The 22,011-nt window shown below is 42.3% G+C and overlaps 1 protein-coding gene across 1 annotated transcript in view; it reads right to left on the bottom strand.

The window, feature by feature from the left end:
• The window catches only part of nrxn3b (neurexin 3b), a gene marked incomplete at its 3' end in the record, with an annotated part of 321,495 nt that overhangs the window by 195,826 nt on the left and 103,658 nt on the right, over window positions 1–22,011 (bottom strand). Inside the window, exons 7-8 of the mRNA XM_056262867.1 lie at window positions 7,818–8,256; window positions 4,538–4,921 (exon numbers count right to left, since the gene is read on the bottom strand). Of these exons, the coding sequence (XP_056118842.1) occupies window positions 4,538–4,921; window positions 7,818–8,256 (823 nt within the window). The remainder of the gene's footprint in view (window positions 1–4,537; window positions 4,922–7,817; window positions 8,257–22,011) is intronic.

Consider the following 22,011-nt stretch of genomic DNA (forward strand, 5'->3'; position numbering starts at 1 on the left):
GCGCCATGGACTTACAAGCCATCCGCTGTGCTCCATGTCTCCACCCCTTCGGCTCCGTCTAGCTCCGCCTTCCCTCCGGCAGCACCTCGGCCCTCAGTGCCACCGGTTCTACCTCAGTCCTCAGGCACCCACGCTCATCACTGCGGCTCCACCTCGGCCTCCATGACCATCGGTGTCACCTGGTCTTATCTGCTCTCCGCCTGTGCATAGGGCTCTTCCTCTCCCAGGTGTCATCAGCCGACTCTCCACCATGGCTCCTCTCTACATCGACTACACTGTGGGCTATCTTCCTGGCTGCTCTCTGGGTCCCTGCCTGGCTCCTCCTGCTCCTGGATCCTCGCTGGCTCCTCCCACCTTCATCGGTGCCCTGGTCTATCCCTCTTTCATCTCACCTGGTTTCCTGCCTTTCGCCTGCTCCACCCTCCCTCCTCAGTTGGCATGTAATGGCAGGTGTAGTTCTGTTTTGGTTTTGTTTTCTGTGCTTTGTTCCTGTTTTACCTGTGTTCCCTTTGTTTCCATGGTTATTCATTGAGTTTGCATGTGTTCCTAAGTTATGTTAATCATCCTCCATGTATTTAAAACAGCATCTAATTCCAAGCAGATCTTCATATCCACTCAGACATATACAATACCCCTTTTTCTTTGTACCTAGAATTTATAAAGAAGTTGGACGTAGATTGTTTCAATATAAAGCGCCATTTTCAGATCATCCCTATTTCTATACCTTAAAACAATTTGTTTATGCTTTTAACTTTTAAGTTAACTTCAATCCTTTGTTATTTGTTAAATGTTATTTTTCTTCATTTATTTATGAACTATTATTTTTGCTGTAATCTATTTTAATTTAATTTTATACATTTACTGGTGATATTATTACTATTATTACAACTTGTATTTAACTTTGAGTAAAAAACTTAGGTTAGTGTGAGGGGTAGGTGTGAGTTGGGGTAAGAGTTTGTGTATGAATGAGTTGTGTATAAATGAGCTTTGTATGTGTATCTGTAATGTATGTTATGTAATGATTTTGCTTATAATTTGTCTTTTGTATTCTGTATTTGTGTTTACTGGACCCTCTTGAAAATGAGATGATGCATCTCAAGAGGCTATCCTTAATAAATTCAATTCAATTTAAGCCCTGAGTTTCCTTAGTTCATTTGTCCGGTCTCGTATACGTTATGTTGGAAGTGGTTGTGTTTTTCCATGATTCTACTGCATGTTCATTATTAGATTGTTAAATAAAGACTTTGTTTATTCTCCAACATTGTGAGCTCATTGCAGCAACCGTAACCGTTACAATTATTGTTATTATTATTATTTAGTATAAATAATATGCTTATGCTAGCTATGAAAATAGTATATTCAGGACAAAGAAGATGTGGTACTCAGTGTGGTTTAGAAAAATGACAATTACAGAATTCTTCTGTGATGTATAATTGTCAGTGAACAAATGAAACTATTTTGTGGGTGTAAAATTGTGTACATGCATTTAGTTTCTAAATATCCAATGAACCAAAAGTGCCCATAGGTGAAAACAACAACAACAACAACAACTATTTTATAAAATTATTATATAAACAACTATGTTTATATATTTATATTTTTAAAATTATATATTAAATTGTATTACATTATATTTACTACTTTGCCTGAAATAAAAAAGATGAAACATTTTGTGGTTTCCACAACTGAGGCAGAACCATCTGCTAACACTTGAAAATTCTTTGTAGAATAATAAAAAAGAGGCAATCCACCCATGCTGTGTAAAGATTGCATCCCCAAATAGCCTGAGGAGCAGCTATCTACAAACTGTCATAAAAACTTAATGCGAGTTTGCTCCTAATTCTGAACACCATGGGAACATTTTCTTGCTCCAAGCCTTGTTCAATTTAACTCTCGGATGCTCCTGAGCGAAGAGCGCAGAGAGACAGTCTGTAGAAGTGAAAGAGAAATCCTATTAAACCTCCAGAGAAACGTTACAAAAAAACTATAAAATCTCCTCCTCAGCTGTAAAGCAGAAACTGCGGTCCACTCAGTGTCAGTACAGCCGAAGGCTCATGGATTCTCTCAGCTGTCATTGCTGATATAAAATCCAAAAGCTTGTTCTGTAGAAGAAGCTGAACTCACTGAGATTGAGCCTTAACCCTCATTTGTTCTACAGAACTTAGGTTTAACTGTGTGCTTTGTATTTAGGCAACTATGTTCTTGAAAAATGAGACGGTATATACAATTATATTGTATATACTGGCAAGCAAGGTTTATGAATTACAGGTGTTTTGGGGTGTCTGACTGGGCTTAAATAAATGAAAATAATAATAAAAAAGGTTGGGCTGCAGTCTTAAAAAAACAAAATGTCTCCTAAAGGCATTAGTGCTCTTACTGTATGTCACCCTTAACACTGCATTAAAGACAAAACAATTTTAGAGATTTGTTTCGTCCGATTTTTACTGATTGCATGAATTTAGTTTCTTTCAAGTAAACAGAGGTTTTATATTTTCTTTTTCTTATGTCTGCAAAGGTTCTGTCAACTATAATAAACGAACAACCCATTGCATCTAACATTTTTGCATCATGTGATGTTATGTTGGACATTTTGAAGACATGATTGTTAAAGTCCTCTCATTTATTTCAATATTTTTTCAACATTAACCTATTGTCAATGAGTGTAATTGTTTGCAATATTTCTATGATTTCAATTCAACTGTATATTCAAATCCTGATTTTGGTTGGCCAGACAAAGCCTGACATTGAAATTGAGTCAAAATAGAGGAAATGTCAACTATGTTACCCTGTAGAGCCAACTCCTGAATAACATATTTGTTATGACCCTACTGTGTGACTGTGTCCACAGATGATAATGAATTGTTTGCCATAGTTTTTTTTTAAATATTAATTCAACCTTCCATGTGCCAGAGGAGACTGACTGAGTGTCAACATGAGCCAACAATGTGTGCAATAGTTAATGTGTCCAGTTAACTATGATACTTGTGAATTATTACATTTTAAATAACTAGAATGCTGCTTCTGTATATGTTATATGCACACAGGTTGGATTTTGCATAAATTAACCAAAATGATCTTTTAGGCAGATTTCTGATTTCTATCTTTCTAAAAAAAAATACTTTAAAATAAATGCCACTTGCTTTTAAATTTTGTTACTAAGACTTTTTTAGTGCAGCCTGTGTGTGCAAAATTGTTTTGGGGTCACCGCACAAAAAAAGATGTTATTCTACATATAAAATAACGAACATTTCCACGTTCAAACATAACCACCAAAAGTTACATCATTAATCAGAGGCTGTGTCTGAAATCACCCCCAATACCCTTATATAGTAAACTATTTGAGGGGAGAGCCATTTGTAGTAGTGTCCACAACCATGGTGGACATCATCGAGTGCATTCCTTTAACCCCATGATGCATCGCGATAATGAGAATACAACCAGTGTGCACTCAATGGCTGAAGAATCTCTGTAATGCACTATGAGGGTTACACTAAATGAATTCCTGTGTCTCGCCAGAAGATGGCATTCACAGAGCAATCATACAGGTGTACAGTAAGTTCCTTTGTCTTTTTTTATTTTTATTAAATTGTTTAATTATGGTTTACACAAGCATGATACAAATGCACACTGTCAGCTTTTTTGTGGTTTTATTCCCTCCCTTAAAAAAAAAAAAAAATTCAAGTGTGCTATTAGTATACATCTTTTAAACTAAAAAATGAGAAAGTATACTTTCAGTCTAATTGTTACTTCTCAGAAATATACTTTATGTATATATTAGTATACTTTCTACAGTACATCAAGTATACTTAAACTTTATTAACACAGCACAAAAGCGGGAGCCCTTCCAGCGTGCTCAAGTGTCCGAATTTGTTCACTCGTTTCCATTCACTCTTTCAAGTGGACTATATTAGTGGACTAACGTATGGAATAGTGAATGAGGGTGTGTAGTGTACGTTCATCTGCTGCTAAATAGACACCTGCTAACAAATGTTCACATGTAAACGTCAATTTAGCAACAGTAAGACAGTTTGTGCTTGGACATTTTGATACTGCTGCATCAATGACCACCTTGTGCCAGTTCCAAATTCAATATATAATGCATATTTTCCATCCAGTCTCATTAATGGATAATGCATATTTTATGCTTTCAGATATTTTAATGATTAAATAACATAATATGCATCTGAATCATTTTAGCATGTCAATGTTAATGTATGTTAATGTGTTTGGTCTGGGGTGGAATAGATCCAATAGATACACAGACACATTGCAGTGAGCATGCGAGATATGCTGCTTCATGAATAGTCACACATAAATCCCATAGCAGATCTAGGCAGGTGGAGCTGGAGGAGGTGGAGGGTTTCAGAGGAGCTTTGATTGTGTGCTGGAGGATCAGCTTACAGGGAACACTGAACCAGACTATTTCAATTGTGTTGCCCTACTCTTAGTCTCAGCTTCTGAGGGTGAGCCCATGGGCCGCCTACAGCCAAATGGAGGGCAAGAAGTCAGGCTACGCAAGAACAATGGCATGACTCACCTCTTTCACAGGTTCGCTCCCAGTATCCCGTCCCGGTGCAGTCACAGATGAAGCGATTCCAGCCCTCTTTGCAGATGCCGTTGTTTTTGCAGGGGTTGCTGTCGCACTGTTTGCCTGTTACTTTGCTGCAGGACGACTTGATTCCGACTCCGTTCTGGGCCTCGGCGATCTGACGGATGTCTTTACTGCGTCCATCTATGAAGAGATCACGGATGCAGCCCACAAAGCCGTAGTTCAGCATGGCGGTCCACAGTTCGGTGGGGAGAATCAGGCCAGCGCGGTTGTCCGGGAGTCCTCCGAGATACAGGTCACCCTCGAGGTCCAGAATCTCATTCTCTCCGCTGGCGGTGAATGGAGTCCGACGGCTGTTCACAGAGATGATACCTGTTCAAAACAAAAACAGGCTTTCAAGTTTAAGTGTCACCGGCCCACCGGTGGGCCCAAATCCATTACATTTTTAAAACAGTAATATCCTATACTAAACCTAAACTAATCTTGACAAACTATATATCATTTGAAAGCTTACAATCTCTAGTTTCCATATTTGGTGATTGATTTTCAAAATGAATTACAGCGGAGCCATAATTTATCAATTTGCAACAAGAATATTTTTATACTCCTAAGGCGTGTTTAGACCTTTATTTTGAAATAGTGATGAACATGAAAAATCATGAAAGAAGGGTAGAAACCTCAGTTTGTTTTCATGCCAAGAGTTCAAAAGATAGCATCCATTCAATTATTTTAGAAAAAAAGGTCTGAAATTTTTTTAAATATAAAGAAAAAAATTATAGATTCACCATTTGTGATGTGGCAGGAAGCTATAACGCACATACTTGTTCTTTTTGTGTTTCTTAGAGGTTGAATTCATATCAAAATCTGCCAAACTTCTCATATTACTTCTGAATAGGATGTCTACTTCATAAATTGTATGAAAATTGTGGAAATAATGGTTCATATCACTCAAAACACATTTGGAAATGGAGGCGCCCTTATATGGGCAGTAATGGAGTCTGGTTGTCATCTAGTGAAAAAGTTTGGTACGGCGCCCAAACAAAATCTTACTGAAAGCTCATTTTTTGAGATATCAACCTAAAATTTGAAACACAACTTGTTCAGATTTTTTACTTTGATTTTTTTGCAGTTTTAGAGTCGCCCAGGTTTTGAATATGAATAATTATATTTTTTCATTGAACATTTTCATAAACTCAAACTTCTATAACTTTTTTTCTGTTTCACTTTCTTAATTTATTTCACTTGTACAAAAATCTGCCAAATGTCTTCTTTAAAACGAGACGAGATGAAATGTGCATTTTCATGTATATTCAATAAAAGGGGGGTGACACTTAAAGGGTTAACGAAATAAGCTCAGCCAAAAGAAGAAGGCTGACTGTCAAATATATGTATGATGATACAGCGGAGACAGAACACAGAATGCTGCTAACCATACAAAATCAAGCATTCCAGAGAAGTGTAATAAATACAGATATAGGCAGATCCGTACATTTGTGTGTATGTATGTGAGTTAAAGTGTTCTGACACAATTATGTACTAAAGGATACAGGCAGGCAGGAGGTTCAGAATAGAAACATCAATATAGTCCAGTGTGGAGGCAGTGGCAGATTGAGGGGGCATTCTGAGTTCTTCCACTGAACTGTATTGTCAAAGTATTCTTGGTCTCTCAACACCCACATGTCTATATATCTCTCTCAGCCCTTTGTTGTTGAGAAATACAAGTTTCTAGGGACTTCCATGACTGCTGCTAATCAGAAAAGGAGCCAAATTGCCATCTTTGAATACAGTAGGGTCTCGGAAGAAAAGTGATTCAAGTGCAGAGTCTAAAATATTATATCATCATTCTACAACATAACTTTTACTTGATCTAAAAGTTTCAGAACCTGAAAGCTTCCTGTTCATTTCCAGGTTTAAATGAAAGAAAAATCAGATTTCCAGTGTTGTCTCAGACTTTTAGACTACTGAGTATAACATGACCAGAGGCAAAAAAACAAGAGCCACCCTCTAGTGTCCGTTATCCAATATGAAGTTTGTGACAAAATAATAACAATTCTGCACTGTAATATTCTACTGAACAGATTCTCCTCTGCTCAAGAAGTAATAATAAAAACATCCACACATTTATGCTGCTAGATGACTTTTTATTGAAGTCTTTGAGAGGACACATTTTCATCTGCTGTGAAAAGGATTTGGAATCAACCCTAATAACAGCTCTTAGAAGTTTAATACAGAGAAGTTTAGAATTAAGATACAATTTAGAATAGATTACTTTTGTGGATAAAAGTGCTACATTACCGACTTCTTTTTACTGAAAATTTGTTGCATTTATTTATTAATTTGATTTATTTTTCAAACTTTGCTTAAGTTACACTCTTCTTAAAAATGGTAAATGGACTGCATTTATATAGCGCTTTCACAGACCCAATGGCCACCAAAGCGCTTTACATATTGCCTCACATTCACCCATTCACTCACTCATTCATACACCGACGGTTTAAACAATTTTTACAGTTACAACTTTTTAAGCTCCAAAATCAAACAAAAATATTGTCAATGTCTAAAGGATGTGAGAAAAAAAGCCTCTTGTTCAGTTTACACCACGACCCCTTGTAGCTTCATCTTGGGGTTTGTGCTGTAGGCGCTGGAAGAGAGTTCCAGTCGTATGCTGTTGTTTTTGTAGACTGTTGTTTTGATATAATGCTTGTTTTTTTAACATTTTGTCACAACTTAATTTTATTGTGTTCAATCCACCTAAAGTTGGGATAACTCACTTTTTTTTTATCAACTAACTTGGGAGTTAATCTGCATGTAAGTGTTATTTCATGTGTTTTTCAGGGAAATACATGCTAGTGTTTAATGTTCAGTTTCTCAAATGCTTTTAAATTTTGTGGTTTCTGTGTCATACTAACCATCAATCGTGCATGGAACTTAAATTTGTTAAGTTGCTGCAACAAAACTTTATTTGTTTAAATGAACTTGTTTCGTTCTTATTGTACCGACCTAAACTAACTGTGTGGAAAAGTTTTCCTTAGTTTAATAAAGTTCATTGAACAAACTATTTTCTGAGTGTAGGTGTGACACAGGAAAAAAAAATCGTATTGCTTTTAGAAAACAATTACAGAATAATAATCAAAATAAATAATTAAAACAATATTTTAGTAAGCAAATTCGTTAAGCATCATGCAGATCTGAAGGACCCAATTTCTTTGTGCAGAAGAACCCTTTATTTTTAAGATTTTTAAGTTAGAAAGAAACTGAATCAACTCACCTGATCTTCCATCTCTCTGAATGTCCACGTGGTGCCAGGCTCCGTCATTGACCTTACTCTGTGTGGCTTTGACTTTAATCGTTCCTGATCCCATGTCCAGCAGAAGATAAAGATTTCCATCTAGCAGTTCCACAGCGAAGAAGTCCACTTTGTTGCTCCTCTGGCTACGAGGATCCTTCTTGTCCTGGGGTTTACCTTGTGTAAAGAGGATTAGTCCATTGGGCTCTGAGCTGCGAAAGTCAAAGGAAATAGAGCCCACACGCTTGGTGTTCCACTTGGGCAAGCCGAGGAAGGATTCTGGCGTCTCAAAGGAGATGGGATCTAAGGTGGGGACATTCTCACATTTAAAAACCACATCCCCTTGAAGTTTCATCTTGGGGTCTGCAATGCGGGCCAGACGAGAGAGTTCCAGTCGTATGTCGTTGTTTTTGTAGACCACCTAGAATTCGAGAAAAACATTATTGGCAAATGCGATTGGATCTTGGACAACCTGAAAACTAGAGCAGCATTTAGAGTAGAGTGGTATTTATTTTAAAGAAAGATACACATTTATCAAGCTAAATATTTAACAGGTTGTAGTACTGAGATTTGTTTTCTGGATGTCAAATGTTAGTGAAATATGCTCATAGTTAATATGACGAAATACACCTATTGTTTCTCTGATTGGACAAATGTATGAACTCAAGTGGTAATTATTACTTAAGACACCAGTTGGCCGGAAGTCATTGGATTTTGTTTTTGATTTTTTCCCCAAAGTTAGCTCACTAGAGAAAATAGCTTAGCATGAATTATTTATTCCTTTTTCTTCTTTTTTTTTTTGCTGACTTGCTTTGATATTTTGTTCATTTTATGCATTATGTAAGTAAGACATAAGGAGCCACTGATATATGTAATGTAAATAATTATCCAAGCTTATCAAAAATACATATACACTGTAGTAAAAATAAATAAATAAATAATTGTATTATTTAAGAACTTAAGATTTTTTATTTATTTATGTTAATTGAACATGTTGGGAAAAACAACAGGATTTGTAATATTGTAAATGTTTATGTAAAATGCTTAGTATCATTTTGCATTAAAAAACGAATAAATAGAATATCTTCTAAGTCCTGTTTTTAAATTATAGTATATGCCCTGGACCTATTGGTAAAAATAACACAGCTATTGAAGAGCAAAATCCCCTAATACACTAGAATACATTAAAAGACATTCAAAGGATGTGCTGTGATATTGTGCCTATTTACCAAGGCAAAGACTCATATATAGAGTCAGCTATGCATTATAGCCAAATACAACACAATACAAACCGAGAAGAACTGTAAATTGAAATTCACTCAAGCGGAAAATTAAAAGGCTTTTTCCTTCTTTTCCTCCTTAAAGAAAGAGCTCTTACTGCTATATAGGACACTATGTGCACAGCAAACAGCAGTTCTGTTAGAGAACACAGCTGTCAGCAAACAGATTTTTGAAGCTCCAGGATTACAGATAATCCTGGAAGATTTGACAGTAAATCAACACAGGTGCCCTGCGTAACTAACTACAGCAACTCAGAGAGAGAGAGAGAGAGAGAGAGAGAGAGAGAGAGAGAGAGAGAGAGAGAGAGAGAGAGAGAGAGAGAGAGAGAGAGAGAGAGAGAGAGAGAGAGAGAGAGAGAGAGAGAGAGAGAGAGAGAGAGAGAGAGAGAGAGAGATGAACTCTGGGAGGATATCTTTACCTAACATTCTCACATTTAGTTTATCTACTTCTTATCTGGCACCAGCACGACTCCAATTATCATACGTTTCCTAATCATCTGTGTTGCAGAGATGTGCCAATAGAGCAGGAGGTTTCCATGAAGTAAACAATTCTATTGATTTTCCCAATTGAGAGATTTTAGCGTGTTAATATACAGTATATAGCACCTTTCAGGTCAAGACCCTACAATGAGCTCCAAGATTATGGCAAAATAAAGGTTATTGCCCAAGCACTTGTCTAGCCTAAACTTCATGTCTCAATAGGAAATACACTCACCTAAAGGATTATTAGGAACACCATACTAAGACTGTGTTTGACCCCATTTCGCCTTCAGAACGGCCTTAATTGCACAGTGGTAACAAGGCATGATGGATCCATGTTCTCGTTCTGTTTACGCCAAATTCTGACTCTACCATCTGAATGTCTCAACCAAAATCGAGACTCATCAGACCAGGCAACATATTTCCAGTCTTCAACTGTCCAATTTTGGTGAGCTCTTGCAAATTGTAGCCTCTTTTTCCTATTTGTAGTGGAGATGAGTGGTACCCGGTGGGATCTTCTGCTGTTGTAGCCCATCCGCCTCAAGGTTGTGTGTGTGTGGCTTCACAAATGCTTTGCTGCATACCTCGGTTGTAACGAGTGGTTATTTCAGTCAAAGTTGCTCTTCTATCAGCTTGAATAGTCGGCCCATTCTCCTCTGACCTCTAGCATCAACAAGGCATTTTCGCCCACAGGACTGCCGCATACTGGATGTTTTTCCCTTTTCACACCATTCTTTGTAAACCCTAGAAATGGTTGTGCGTGAAAATCCCAGTAACTGAGCAGATTGTGAAATACTCAGACCGGCCCGTCTGGCACCAACAACCATGCCACACTCAAAATTGCTTAAATCACCTTTCTTTCCCATTCTGACATTCAGTTTGGAGTTCAGGAGATTGTCTTGACCAGGACCACACCCCTAAATGCATTGAAGCAACTGCCATTGGTTGATTAGATAATTGCATTAATGAGAAATTGAACAGGTGTTCCTAATAATCCTTTAGGTGAGTGTATATCAACAAAAAAAGGAAAACTGCACTGGCCAAGACATTGCACTGGGTCTTCAAGAATACCAGGGTTACTTTCAGAAATGAAATGGCAAATTTGCGTGGTATGCGTGTTCTTAATAAAACCCATCTATAAAGGCCAGACTAACATCCTGACACCACAATCCCAATTTTAAACCACTACAGTTATGCTACAATGTAGGGGACAAAATCTCTTCTTTCTACAGTCCCTGGTGATCCAAAAAAACTAAACAGAAAACGTTTCCTCAGCGCTTCTGTTACTTTCCTCCAATCAACTTTTCCTGCCCTCGAATGTAGTTATGCCTCGGGTTATGATTCCAGTGGCCATTACCTCTAGCCGATCGATGGCAGTATAATGGAAAATAATGTGTAGAGAAATGGTGTGGGTAGGGTAGTCCACAGACTCAGATACATTATCTAAAGCTACACCTTTGCTTTATCACCTTATCTTGGGGCCATCCTCTGTCCCCAGAGTGCCATTTATAATCAAAGCTGGCCTTTACGACTCTATAGGCTCTCTGTCTTGACTCTCTCCCTCTGTGCGCAGGGGCTGCAGAGTATCGATCAGGATCTGGGAGTGGTGAGTAGACCCAAATCTATCTGGGCTCAGTGTCTTAGCATGTTATAGGGCATCTGGCTGCTGTATTAGGCCTGGTATTATTGAGAAGTGGTACAAGTAGAAACATGTAGACACATAAGGATGAGCGACTGACACAGGTGGAGAGACAGGTCAATGGAGAAAATCAATATTTCAGAGGAGAAAAAAAGGAGTTGTTACAGTGTAACACTGACTACATTTTAGAATACAATAAATGCTATGCTTTTAATCAGCACATCACAGATCTTAGTAAGCAAAAATCAGTTATTGAGCAAGCAAAAAATAAGTGATAAAAACTATCTTCTTGACTTATAATAATTATTCACAATTTTAGCTGTCAGATTGGATATAGTGGGACGTGTCAGTTTTACGTCATTTGCCTTTGTGTGGTTATGTCACATCTGCAAATAAAGAGGAGAAGGTCTAGCTATTACAGAGCATGCATGGAGCGTCGGAGCCTTAACTAATGAACATTAACATAATGGATCAATCAAAAAGGAAACCAGCTGAGGATCTGATGGCATAACAAAGAAACCTTGTTCAGAGAAGTCAAGGAAGTGACAGGCAAAGCCCGTTATACAACTCGTATCATCATTGGACTGTCTTTTCAAAGATTGCGTCAACTCTGAGGCAATGATTTAAAAACAACCCAGAGATGGCCCTTTTCTTGTTCAACAAGTAATATATCTAGCAATCGTTATGTCAAATGCCAGTGTCGCCTAACTTTTAGTAATTAATTCCAATGAGTCAAAACAACAGCCGAAGACAAACATTAAAATAAAAGTCAATGGAAACCGAAACTGCCTCAAAATATCTCATTTTGTGTTTTGCAGAAGAAAGAAAGTCGTACAGGTTTGGAATGTATATTTTTTGTAGAGGACTTTCCTTTTAAGGCCCATTCATTTACCCACTTTTAACACACTTTTAAACACTGATCTAACTCTAGAATACCAAAGTCCACACCACAACTATTACAACATCTTTGGAATCACTTTCAGAGAATTTTTAGTTTTAGACATTTGTAGTCAATCAAAATCCTTGCTATTTTAAAGTGTGCACTCCAATTATGTTCACAGAACATGAATAAAGCAAGTTGGAATAAAGAGACTGTTGGTATCAGCGATTATATAGTTATCATTATAGCTATCATTCTTGGTGTGACTGACACTTTAATCATGAGTTCTGTGCGTTCACATAATGTAAAACTCATTCATTTGTATTCATCTGTAAGCGTAGAATGGTTTAGGCTGTTATCGGGATGCTGTTTAAAAGTCACGTTTTGCTCAAACTAAGATTCATTTGACCAAAGTTATTTTTTTTATAATGATTTCCTAGTCTCAATGGGTCTGTGGATGCTTTATTATGTACAAAAACTTGATTTGGTGGTCAAACCTGAAAACAATTTTTATTCTGTGCTTCCTGTAATTCATTCTCTAATAAAGAAATATTGAAAGGCCCTCTGTGTGCCTTTAACTTCTGTAAAAAAAGAAACATGTAGCAATATCAAACTAAAGATTGAATTTCCTATATGTATTATGAGATGCAGTACACAATGCCATTGCCTCTAGAGAAACACTAAAATTATCTGCGCAAAAACAAACATCATATTTGGTGTCATGGTAGAGTTTGTTCATCTCCTGCTGTCAAATGTGCAGACAACATCAGCAGCCACAAGCTCATCACTGAAACTCGAGCCAATAATCATCACCCCAGACGTCCTGTTCTCCAGTGTCTGCTGTCACATGACCACTGAGACACATGGCCACACAAAGGCCATGAGTGCATCTCGCTCAGGGCAGAAACAACAAGGAAATATGAACGGCATCAGAAACTCTGCTTTCATTAGCATGCATCCAAATTTGCCCTGCATGCACCAGGAGGGTGAGATTACAATAGCTCTTTATTTTGTGTGGCTTGAATTTTGTACAGATTTTTTATGTAATCTTGGCTCTTGTGGATGTTATTAGGAAGTCAATAGAGACATATCTAAGTCTCTATGGATATGAATTATCCTACAATATCAGTACATACTGTTTTTCTTTACCTATTTTATCCGATAGGTAATCTTGTCAACACCTTTCCTAGTAAACCTCTCTTCAACAAGCTATGCGGTTTCTAAAAAAAAAAAAAGATCCCGCAATATGGCTTAAAGTCAGATGTTTGTTTGTTTTTTGTGGTATAGCTATGTCAGATAAACTCATTCCTAAACAACCTATAAAAACTAAATGAACTATGAAAGGTCACTTTCAAGTAACTCAAATAAAACCAGAATAAGAAACAAAGTGGACAAGACTGAATACAGAAGTCATGCATAAGACTTTATGTAAATAGCCTCTGTTATGTTATGATTGGCTGGGGCTTCTAAACGTAATTTAGAAAAATCAACAGACTGTACAGAAGGTTATAAGCACCAGAAAGAACAATGCCGAACGTCTATGTGTCTATAGTGCAAACACAACAGTGTGGGATGAGTTATGCAACATTGACAATGCTAATGAACTTAAATGAATCAACATTGAACATTGACTTAATAGAGCTACTTATAATAACTGAATTTGTTGCATAATTGATGAACTTTGCACTGTTATTGAACTTGAACTGTAGAGCAGTAGAACTGCTTTACAGTTTATTTGCTCGTTTTTTCTTTGTAATATTGATACTCTGTTACTGAACTTAATTAAATCAACATTGAACTAAATTGATCTGAATAATGACTTATTCATGAATAATATTCATTAATAATTAATAATAACTATATTCTGTAGATATGCTTTAAAGCTGAAAATTCTGTTTTGTAACAGAATAATTTGTCAGCTTTGACAGGTTTTTTTCCCTTCTTTTTATTACTGCAAAGCTTCTTTGCAACAAACTGTACTGTATAAAGCGCTTTATAAATAAATGTGTCTTGACCTGTGCTTCGGATATTTCAGATAAATCAGCTATATTAGGTATTTTGGAAAACCTGCCCCTAAGTGCTTTGTGTGATTGGTCACTGTCAGTTAGACAGAGTAAGAGTTACCTTTCCAGAGTAAGTGAGAACAGTCTTGGCCCGAATAAACTGGAAACTGGACCAGGCTTTAAGTAGATTCTTAAAAATCTGACCTGAATCGGAATGAAATCAATCCGATTGATGAACACGGCTTGATGTGCGTGTTTATATGTCACAAGTTTCAAATCGGAATTGATTTTTTGATATGCGCGCACTACACGAACGAACTATTCTCCTCTATTGGTTCTTTATTTATTTTAAACAGCAGACTTAATATTTATCCATCTCTGGTCATGATTTGGACACAATGAGCATATGAACCGTTTTGCCGTTGCTTATATGTATCATGTAGTAAAACTCGCGCGCCCAAAACCAGTCGTCTGTGGATGAGAGTCTGAAACAAGGACTGGAGGGACGTTGTCCTGCTCCACTTCACAGACGCTGAGTGAAATGAGAATTTTAGAATAACGGAACCCTCATTTAGATGACACTTTATTCAACAGGAAGAACAACTCGTTCTGTGCGTCATACATTATTACGCTATTTCAACGTCATAGCACATGCACAGTCTTTTCAGTTTCGGTTTTCAATCCGATCAAGTGTTTACATGTTTTCTCGATCAGATTACAAAAGGAATAAACTACCTCTTTCAATCCGATCGAAATTCCAATCGGATCGAGCTCAGTCAGATCGATTAAGGTGTTTACATGAAGGTTTTTTAGTCCGATTGAGCCGTCAATCCGATTATAAGGGTCCATGTAAACGCAGCTACTGTTGTTAGTGCCAGTCGGGCTGGTCTGCGTTTTTCAGAGACTGCTGATCTACTTGGATTTTCACACACAACGATCTCTAGGGTTTACAGAGAATGGTCCGAAAAAGAGAAAATATTCTGTGTGCATCAGTTCTGTGGGTGAAAATGCCTTGTTGATGCCAGAGGTCAGAGGAGAATGGCCAGATTGGTTTGAGCTGAAAGGCAACAGTAAAAACTCAACCATTACAATCGAAGTCTGCAGATGCAGGAGACTAGGGCTGAACGATTTTGGAAAATAATCTAATTGCGATTTTTTTGTAACCAATATTGTGATTGCGATTTAATATGCAATTATTTTTAAGTACTTTTTAAAAATAATTATACATTAAAAAAATTAAAATGTTAAGAATTTTAAATAGCTTGCCTTATATAAACTAATATAGCTTCAAAAAACATAAAAGCTAGTAAATAAAGAGGAACAAAGAACATATTACACACAATAAACAACGAGTGCGTTCAGTATTTAAGAGTATATTTGAATGTTTTCCTTTCAAGAGCTGTTAGTGATTTTTCTCTTTCTCGTCTTTACTGTTGTTTTATTATTAATGATGACATCATAGGCAGCGGGAGATCTAATAAGCTGCATTCACACAATGTACAGATCTCTTTTGAAATATAAGATGTGGTTTGTCCTGTCTTTTTACATTTACATTTATGCATTTGGCAGACACTTTTATCCAAAGCGACTTACATTGCATTTCAAGGTACACATTTACATTCTTATCAGTTCTTGCTTTCCCAGGGAATCGAACCCATGACCTTGGTGTTGCAAGCACCAACACTCTACTGTTTGAGCTACAGGAAAGCTGTATTTTAGATATGACTGACTGTTAACTGGTACATTTAACCAAACAGTCGCACACAGCCGAAAGCAGTCATCTGTCAGTGTGTTTTTATATTTTTAATATACAAGCCCACTGCATTCCAAACGACATAAATGAAGCTTTCGTAGAGCATTTTTAAGGAAAATACCGGTGGGTAACATCAAGTTAAGTGTGGGTTTCTCACAGTGCATATCCTGTGCAAAGAAGCCCGCGAGTGTCCTTTTAATTCACTTAATCCTTAATATTCTGAAATGTTTAATGGTATTTAAATAGTTTCAGTATGTACAATATTAAAAATATACAAAAAATATTGCATGTTTCTCCAAAAACGTCTCGGTTACGTATGTAACCCTCATTCCCTGAGTACAGGGAACGGAGACGTGTCGTCGGGGAGTTCCCTGACGAATTGGGATCACGCTAGGGAGACCAATTGCCTTCGAGTGAATTAAAACGAGCCAATGAAAATTGGCATGCAAGGTTTGCATTCCGCGACCCGCCTACCAACGCGGGTATAAAGGGCGGAAGTAAACATTGCGCAATGCTTTTCGCTGAGGAGCCGAACGGTGTCCAGTCCTCCGCGAAGGTACAGCAACATGGCGAAGGGACGACACGTCTCCGTTCCCTGTACTCAGGGAACGAGGGTTACATACGTAACCGAGACGTTCCCTTTCGTCCTGGGAACTCCAACGTGTCGTCGGGAAGTTCCCTGACGAATTGGGAACCCTAACAAAACGCCATGGTGCTGGCCCCTTCCAGCGCCCAGCTAAGCTACCCTAAGCAGTTTCACAAATTACGGGAGCTAGCAAGGGAGTCACACTGCTGTTCCGCAAGACCCACACAGTGGATTGGATAACACTGGAAAAGCGTGCCCAACCCGTAAAAGGGGGAAGGGAACGCTGCGGAAGCCAGATGCCTGAAGAAGGCCTGGAACACACATATGTACTAGCCCAGGGGGATAGTGAAACATATGGCAGTCCCTGAGGTAGTCCCCTCCAAGGGGAGTGGGAGCGTACTCAACAGGGACGACAGAACGAGTCTGTCAAGGGGAAGACACGGCTGGACTGCACGTGGCATAATGGGTCACCGAAGAGACCACTGGACATAACACCCAGTCTACACAACAACTCCCTTGGAGGTAGTAGACCTGGCGCCGGCGGTCCGCCACGCCTGGCACCGAAGGGGTGATGGAGGAACTCACGAGGCTAACCAACGTAGGGCGCCTACGGAGCGAAAGACGCACGTATCCGGCTGAGGCACGGAGTGGCGTAGCAAGCCGACACAACCTATTTCCTCTCACCACTGGCCGTAGCGAGTACTCGGGAGGAAACAGGTTCCACACGTAGGCTATATAATCTAGCGAACGTGTTCAGTGTCGCCCAGCCCGCAGCTCTACAAATGTCTGTAAGCGAGGCGCCTTGAGCCAACGCCCAGGAGGCGGCAACACCTCTCGTAGAGTGAGCACGCAACCTGGGAGGACAAGGCTCACCCGTAGCTTCATACGCTTGGGTGATAGCATCCACTAACCAGTGAGCTAACCTCTGCTTGGAGACGGCCTTCCCCTTCTGCTGGCCTCCGTAACAGACAAAGAGCTGATCTGAGGTCCTGAAGCTTTGCGTTCTGTCAGTGTAAACCCACAGGGCGCGGACTGGACAGAGAAAAGCTAGGGCTGGGTCTGCCTCCTCCTGGGGCAGCGCTTGCAGGTTCACTACCTGATCCACGAAGGGAGTGGTAGGAACCTTGGGCACATATCCGGGCCGGGGTCTCAATATCACGCGAGAAAGGCCCGGCCCGAACTCTAGGCACGATTCGTCGACCGAAAAAGCCTGCAGACCCCCGACCCTCTTAAAATAGGCCAATGCCAACAGGAGCGCTGTCTTAATGGACAGGATATTCAGCTCCACTGTCAGCAAGGGCTCAAAGGGAGGACTTTGAAGAGCTCTCAGTACCAGAGCTAGGTCCCAAGAGGGTACAGAGTGCAAAACACGAGGTGGATTTAACCTCCTAGCACCCTTGAGGAATCTGATGATCAGGTCGTGCTTCCCTACGGACTTACCTTCTACTACATCGTGATGTGCGGCTATTGCGGCAACATACACTTTGAGGGTGGAGGGAGACAGCCTTCGCTCCGACCCATCTTGTAGGAAGGAAAGCACGACTCTGATCGGGCAAGTTCGGGTGTCCTCCTGGTGGGAGGAACACCACTCGACGAATAGGTTCCACTTCAACGCATAGAGGCGCCTCGTAGAGGGGGCTCTAGCAGAAGTGATGGTGTTTACCACTGCCTGTGGTAGATCACCTAGAACCTCCGCGTCCCGTCCAGGGACCAGACATGGAGTTTCCAGAGGTCTGGACGCGGGTGCCATAGAGTGCCCCGTCTCTGAGAAAGGAGGTCCTTCCTCAGAGGAACCGGCCAAGGAGGGGCTGTCGTGAGGAGCATGAGTTCCGTGAACCAAGTCCTGGTGGGCCAATACGGCGCCACTAACAGGACCTGCTCCTCGTCCTCCCTGACCTTGCACAGTGTCTGTGCAAGAAGGCTCACCGGGGGAAACGCATACTTGCGCAGGCCCCGGGGCCAGCTGTGAGCCAGGGCGTCCGTGCCGAGGGTCCCCTCGGACAGGGAGTAAAACCACTGGCAATGGGTCGTGTCCGGAGAGGCAAACAGGTCTACCTGTGCGACTCCGAAAACACTCCAGATCAGCTGAACCGCCTGGGGATGGAGTCGCCATTCTCCTGGCAGGGGAGGCAACCGTGAAAGCTTGTCTGCCACACGGTTGAGCTCCCCTGGAACATGAGTGGCGCGAAGCGACCTCAGATGCTTCTGACTCCATAGGAGGAGGTGGGAGGCGAGTCGCGACATGCGGCGGGAGCGTAGACCACCTTGTCGGTTGATGTACGCAACGGTCGCAGTGCTGTCCGTACGGACCAGTACGTGCTTGTCTTTGAGAAGCCCCTTGAGGCGGCACAAAGCCAAGCGTACTGCTTGCAACTCTAGGCAGTTGATATGCCAATGCAGCTGGGGGCCCGTCCACAGACCCGAGACTGCATGCCCTTTGTACGTGGCCCCCCACCCCCTGGCAGAGGCATCTGTGAAAACCACAGCATGCCTGAAAACCTGGACTAGGGGCACTCCGGCCCGTAGAAACGCAGGATCCGACCACGGGGAGAAGGTTTGGCGACAGTGCGGGGTTACTTTCACCCGGAACGTGCCGCTCTGCCACGCCCACCTCGGGACACGATCGTGAAGCCAGTGCTGGAGCGGTCTCATATGTAACAGGCCGAGCATCATTACTGCGGCTGCCATATGCCCCAGGAGCCTCTGAAATTGTTTCAGTGGAACCGCTGTCCTGCCTCGAAAAGACCTGAGGCAGGTGAGCACTAACTGGATGCGCTCCTCCGTGAGGCGCACAGTCTGGGCGACCGAATCCAACTCCATACCGAGATAAGAGATCCTCTGCATGAGGCAGAGTTTGCTCTTGTCCCAGTTGACCTGAAGCCCCAAACGGCTGAGGTGCCGTAGCACCATGTCCCTGTGATCGCACAACACATCTCGCGAGAGCCAGAATGAGCCAGTTGTCGAGATAGTTGAGAATGCGAACGCCTTGTTCTCTCATGGGAACAATGGCCGCCTCCGCGACTTTCGTGAAGACACGGGGCGACAGGGCCAGCCCGAAGAGTAGGACCTTGTACTGATACGCTCGACGCTCGAAAGCAAACCGTAGAAACGGTCTGTGACGAGGAAAAATCGAGATGTGTAAGTACGCGTCCTTCAGGTCGATCGCTGCAGACCAATCCTGGGGACAGATGCACTCGAAAATGCGCTTCTGCGTGAACATTTTGAACGGGAGTTTGTGCAGGGCCCGATTCAAAACTCGCAGATCCAGGATTGGCCGTAACCCACCGCCTATCTTGGGTACAATGAAGTAGGGGCTGTAAAACCCGGACCTCATCTCGGCAGGAGGGACCGGCTCGATCGCGTCCTTCGCCAGCAGGACATCGATCTCTTTCCGCAGGACAGGGACATCCACTGACCGCACACGGGTGAAGTGGATGCCCCTGAACCTGGGAGGCCGGCGTGCAAACTGAATTGCATAGCTGAACCGAATGGTGCGGACGAGCCATCGAGACGGACCCGGAAGCGCTAGCCAGGCTTCCAGGTACCGAGCCAATAAGCCCACCCGAACCACCGGCGTACCCGCGGAGGGGCAGCGAGGTGGAAGGCCGGGACCCGGCTCCAGTGACAATGTAGCCACTGGAAGCGGGGTCTGGGCGCTCCACCGTGGGGCAGACGGCAGAGAGAGCTCGTAGGCTTTCTGCTGCGGGCTGCCCGGTGGCGAAGGGAGGGGGAGAGACGAAGAACAAGGCCCTGACTCCTCTTGTCCTGGTCTCTGCGCCTCCGGGCCCAGCTGCAGACCGGAGCGACGCAGCCGAGGCTGTGTCACTGCTATCTGCAAGCTGGGTAGAGGGGAACGGGAGTGGTGCAGCTTGGGGGCGGCACGCACTGCCATTCTGACCCTCTCGGACGGAGGAAACTGGTCTTATTATACTGCCAGTCTCGACCGTGAGGGGAAACGAGGAACGAGGCCCGGGGGCATCGAGTCCTGGTTTCCCCTCACCCAGCGAGAGACGAGAGTGACAAGGCCGCAGCCCTCACTGCCATCTGAGCGCTGGGGCCCGTGAACGACTCAGAGGAAGTGGACTGCTCATGGGTACCGCTGATTACAGGATAACCAGCGGCGGAACAGAAACGAAATTCTCCACCCGGCCCTCCCCCGGGGGAAGGAGTGGTGATGACACGCACTCCCAAAGAGCAGAACGTCACATACTCTGGGTCGCTCCTCTCAGGGTTGTTTCCCTTCCCTTTGCTGGGGGAAAACAAACTCCGAGCGGGCTGACTTTGAGGTGCTTCTGGACCACCAGTGTGGACATCGTCTAACCGAGGGCCAGCGCTGTGACTAATCACGGTCAGTCACTAAGCACAGCTCAACCCCGAGTTAGAACTACGCACGTGCAGTGGTAGTGAGAGAGGAAAACCTTCTGCAGATTTAGGCATGTTTGGCTTGCCATATTGGCACCAAAATGCTTCCATACTGCCAAAATTCTTCACACACATCAAGGCGCTTTAGAACAGCCCAGGAAAGTGTGGCCGGTAAGTCTGAATCTTCAGCATGAGAACACACCATTATAGTAGGAACTCAGCATCATTTTCAGAGTATAACCGCCCTCTCTCCGATGTAGCGATCGACATCTGTCCTCCCTGGGGCCCTGAATGAAATGCCTGGTCCCTCATGAGAAGGACCAGAAACCCATTCGAAAGCCTCGACGGCACACGGCACGCTGAGCTGCTCCAACCTTTACGAGAAAGGGGAGGCGAACAACGTGCCGACGTGATCATGCACTCCTTAGAGAACATGAACCACCCACGAACGCAGTCTCAACACACTGATTAGGCATGTGAAACCGTGATCGTGGCCGTCAACCAGGCATGCAAGATAGTGAACGTGGCCATCGCTTCGATGACACACGGCACGCTGGACGCTCAAGCCCTCAGGCAGGCGAACAACGTGCCGACGTGGTCATGCTCTCATAAGAAAGCATAAACCACCCACGAACACAATCTCAGCATGTTTGCGATGCGTTAGAGGAGTGAGTGGTTCGTGCTCACTGAAACCCTCAGATCACCAATGTTATTCGCCAAAGCAGCCCTCCTCTGGTGCACCAGAAGAGAAACTGGATCGGGAAATAAGCAAAGGGACTCACCTCATAGAGGCACGCGAGTCTTGATCTTGACCACGCATCTTGAGCGCCGAATGACGCGCGCTGGGATGCCGTGACAACCCGCGCTATCAGCCGGCGCTCGACGGCACACGGCATGCTGAGCTGCTCCAACCTTTACGAGAAAGGGGAGGCGAACAACGTGCCGACGTGGTCATGCACTCCTAAGAGAACATGAACCACCCACGAACATAGTCTCACACACTGATTAGGCATGTGAAACAATGAACGTGGCCGTCAAATAAGGACAGGAAACGATCGCATCCAGAAACACACAAGTGAAACGTCATCCTGAAAAGGACGCGATCTTCACTCGTGTTGCTCTTTCAGGAAGAAAGTACTCTCTCTATCGTGCTGAAGCACACAGGGACCCAACGCGGCAACACAGCGGGGAAA

Source organism: Rhinichthys klamathensis, unplaced genomic scaffold, assembly GCF_029890125.1.
Source record: "Rhinichthys klamathensis goyatoka isolate OS25496 unplaced genomic scaffold, OSU_Roscu_1.1 h1tg000196l_1, whole genome shotgun sequence".
In the NCBI taxonomy this organism is placed as follows: domain Eukaryota; kingdom Metazoa; phylum Chordata; class Actinopteri; order Cypriniformes; family Leuciscidae; genus Rhinichthys; species Rhinichthys klamathensis.